At 50.4% G+C, this 3,654-nt stretch overlaps 1 protein-coding gene across 1 annotated transcript in view; it reads right to left on the bottom strand.

Annotated features, from left to right (window-relative positions):
• The window catches only part of CDK5RAP2 (CDK5 regulatory subunit associated protein 2), a 183,302-nt gene that overhangs the window by 149,793 nt on the left and 29,855 nt on the right, over positions 1-3,654 (bottom strand). The window contains exon 5 of the mRNA XM_010848429.1: positions 795-871. Coding sequence (XP_010846731.1) covers positions 795-871 — 77 coding nt within the window. The remainder of the gene's footprint in view (positions 1-794; positions 872-3,654) is intronic.

Raw genomic sequence — 3,654 nt, 5'->3', positions numbered from 1 at the left:
CACACTCCGCCCCTGAGCCTCGCCCACCCCGGGGGTCAAGCCCCACACTCCGCCCCTGAGCCTCGCCCACCCCGGGGGTCAAGCCCCACACTCCGCCCCCGAGCCTCGCCCACCCCCACCCCGGGGGTTCCCTCTAAGACTCCAAGGCCCTCGGCCTTTCACAGCGATGAAGACGAACGAGCTGCGGAGATAACTGACAATATAGCTGGATCGCACAGACACATCCCTAAGGAGAGAGGCCAGACACAAAAGCGCGAGAGCAGCAGACGACTCCTGTTCTCTAAGTTCAAAAACAGGCAGGACTGAGCGATGCAGGTGCTAACGGCGAGCGCAGAGGTGGTCTCTGTGAAGGAGTGTAAGTTCCGGGAGCACAAAGGCAACCCCAGGGGCCTGACGACCTTCCGGTCGCTCCACGAACAGCATCACGCTGCACACTTACCATCGGCGCATTTTCCTATGTCACATTTTTGTAACATACTTATAGGAAATGGTGAGATAGATGAGATACTTAGAGAGCATTGCCGACTCGATGGACATGAGTTTGAGCAAACTCTGGGAGATGGTGAAGGACAGGGAAGCCTGCTGTGCTGCAGTCCATGGAGTTGCAAAGAGTTGGACAGGACTTGGCAGACTGAACAACAACATTACATTTTAAAAGTTTGTTGAAAAATAAATAAAAATGAAAACCTCCTCAGGGTACTGAGAGCAACTGGCTTAGAAACACAAGGCTCTCTCCTCCCAGCGCGACCAGCCACCGCCACCACCAAGCCCAGGTGATGAGGACAGGTACTCACGAGGCTTTGATGAGCAGCCGCTCTCTCTCCTGCAGCTCCCGCTTCAGGCTCTCTACTTCCACCTTGAGCTCGATGTTCTTCGGGACAAGATCAGGAGAGAAAAGAAACGTGTAAAACACAGGCCATCCGAATGCCTTCAGTGGGGAACCCACCTTCAGTGTGAACTGGCTCCGATGCTCTTAACAGATACGATGCTCTTAATGGGCAGATGTTAGATTCAAACCCTCATTAGCCTCGGGGCACAGGGAAAAGGGGGTTATTAAACTCTGGTGGGCTCCGAAGAAAGCCCTGGATTTCTCAAGGCTTGGAACAATTATGTAAATTTTCCAAGCGCCTAACAGCAGAGCACTCAAGCATCGAGGCGTACATGCCATGCAAGTGAGGCTGGTTTAAAAACTGTTTGCCCTCCGCCAAGCACATTTACAAGCAATTCTGCAGTTTGTTTTTCCCATTCCGAGGCAATTACTTCTGGTTGTTTACAATCATGCATGTGGTGGTTGGAGCAGTGGGAATGTGCTGCAGCTTCAAAAAAACATGCAGATGGGAAGCCACATCACTGCCTGTCTCATTTCAGTGTGAGATTTCGGGGTACCCCCTTCCCAAAGAGCCGCGACTGCATGGGGCCCGCTGCCTGGAGGGGGCACCACAGGGCTCTCCCGCCAGCTTCCTGTTAACTGACCCAAACAAAGGGAGGCACACAGGGCCTTGGGCTTGCAACTCCTGTGACAACCCAAAGGCAGGGTCTTTGGCACATGGATCACAGCATGAGGCTGTGGGGCAGGGATAGGCTTTGAGAACCAGTTCACTGATGTCCTCAGACAGATTAGATGAATTCACCCAGCACAGAGGCGGGTCCAAGTGTGTGGTCTGCAGAGGGCTGCTGCAAATCCCAGATTTCCCTAATCCTGTGCCTGCTTTATTCCAATAACGTACACCAACTGACAGTCTATTCCCTAGTACATGTGTATCATTGTAAATAAAAATAACATTTCCAGTACGATTTACAATCTTAGAGGACGTGCCTCCCTCCTTTCAGCGAAACGGCCCCAAAGGGAAGAGCACCCCTGACTGAGAAGTCTGCCAGGATGGGAAGGCCACGGCCTTGGGACTCGACAACTGTTCAGTCGCTCGGTCGTGTCTCACATTCTGCAACCCCGTGAACTGCAGCACGCCAGGCCTCCCTGTCCTTTACTACGCCCCAGAGTTTGCTCAAACTCATGTCCGTTGAATCAACGATGCCAGACCTGGCTTCAAATTCTGTCTCCACTCTTTACTGGGCAGAAACCGTGCTGAGTCAGCGGACGCTCGTCCACTCATTCCTTCATGTGACAGATACACACCGACCCCTGTGACAGACCGAGCACCGGCTAAGCGTCGAGGCCGCCGGGGTCGGCAAGGCAGACAGCCCCGCCTTCCTGCTCATATCCAACACGAAGGCAGCAGAGGGAGCCTGTAACTGACCTCAGAAACATAAGCCCAAGGGACTTCCCTGATGGTCCAGTGGCTAAGAGTCCTCACTCCCATCGCAGGGGCCCAGGTTCGATCCCTAGTCAGGGAACTCGAGCCTGCAAGCTACAATCCAAGAACCTGGATGCTGCAACTACACAGAGCCCACACGCAACAACAAAGGCCCGTGTGCCGCAAGACACGGACAAATAAATAAACATTAAAAGGAAAAAGAGCTCTCATCACAGTGCGGGGGGTGGGGGAAATCTTAGAAAAGAAAAGGAAGAAACAGTCCCTACGGCCCTCTCAGATCCCTCAGGGGGTCACACGGCAAACACGAGGCCCAGCTGCCCTGCTGGATTCGAGGGCTGGATGAGCTAACAAACGAGCCGCGGCAGGAGACAGGGCTCAGGCAACGCTGTTTTCCTCACCACCAAACAACGGAGACTAAGGAAGCCATGTCTGCAGAACTTTTCCTAGAAAAAACTGACCTCTGCATAAAGCACACTGGGTGTCAGTGCACAACGTCTTCAACTGTGGTTTTGGGAAAACTGTAGAAACCCCTTCAAAGAGAAGAGTCCTCTTCCAGCTCTCCAAAGGGCAGAGAGCTTCTACGTAACAGCTGACATCATATGTTCTAAGTGGTCTGCTTTCTGATGAACCATCTGGCAGCCCCAGACCAGCGAACTTACAAGACTACACAGCTAACATGTCCGTGAGATTATTCTTTGCGAGCCTGATATTTCAAGCTATAAACTTATATACATGGTGATCAAACTTTCTAAACCGAAAATCAAGACACCATTTAAGTATCAAATGGAATATCATTATAAAACAGAATGAAGAAGCTCTTAAACCACTATTAAGGAAACATATGCAAGATATTGTTAACATCAAAGCAGAACATGCTCACGTTTATGTGAAAAGGGTGCTGATTCATAATATACATACACGCAATGGCTGCTTGCATACACATAAAACTTCTCTGCCTGAAGAATTAATCATATTGGTTAGATCTAGGGAACCAGGGGACAAGGATGGAAGAAAGTCTTTCCAGCATATACCTTCTACACTTTTTGATTCTGAACCATGTACATCTATCCAAAATATTAAAATTTAAATAAAAGTACAATCAAATCAAGCCATCTAGCCAAGCAATGGAAAAAGAAGAGCTGAAACCACATGGCACAGTGAGGCAGGCAGACCCAGGTTCAAAGCCCACCTCACGGCGCAGCTACACGACATCAAGCGCGCTACTGATCTTTCCTGAGCTTCAGTTTCCTCTCCTGCTAGATAAGGATCATTTCCACGGGACAAGACTGTCGTGAGAATGAAAAGAAGATGATGAAGGTACAAACCCAGGACAGGTGCCTGACCAAGAGGAGGCAGTTACCTTCTTTGAGATTTCCTAACA

Source organism: Bison bison, unplaced genomic scaffold (genome assembly GCF_000754665.1).
Source record: "Bison bison bison isolate TAMUID 2011002044 unplaced genomic scaffold, Bison_UMD1.0 scf7180017864266, whole genome shotgun sequence".
NCBI lineage: Eukaryota > Metazoa > Chordata > Mammalia > Artiodactyla > Bovidae > Bison > Bison bison.
Note: the sequence above shows the minus strand (reverse complement) of the source record. Positions and strands in the feature narration are given on the sequence as shown.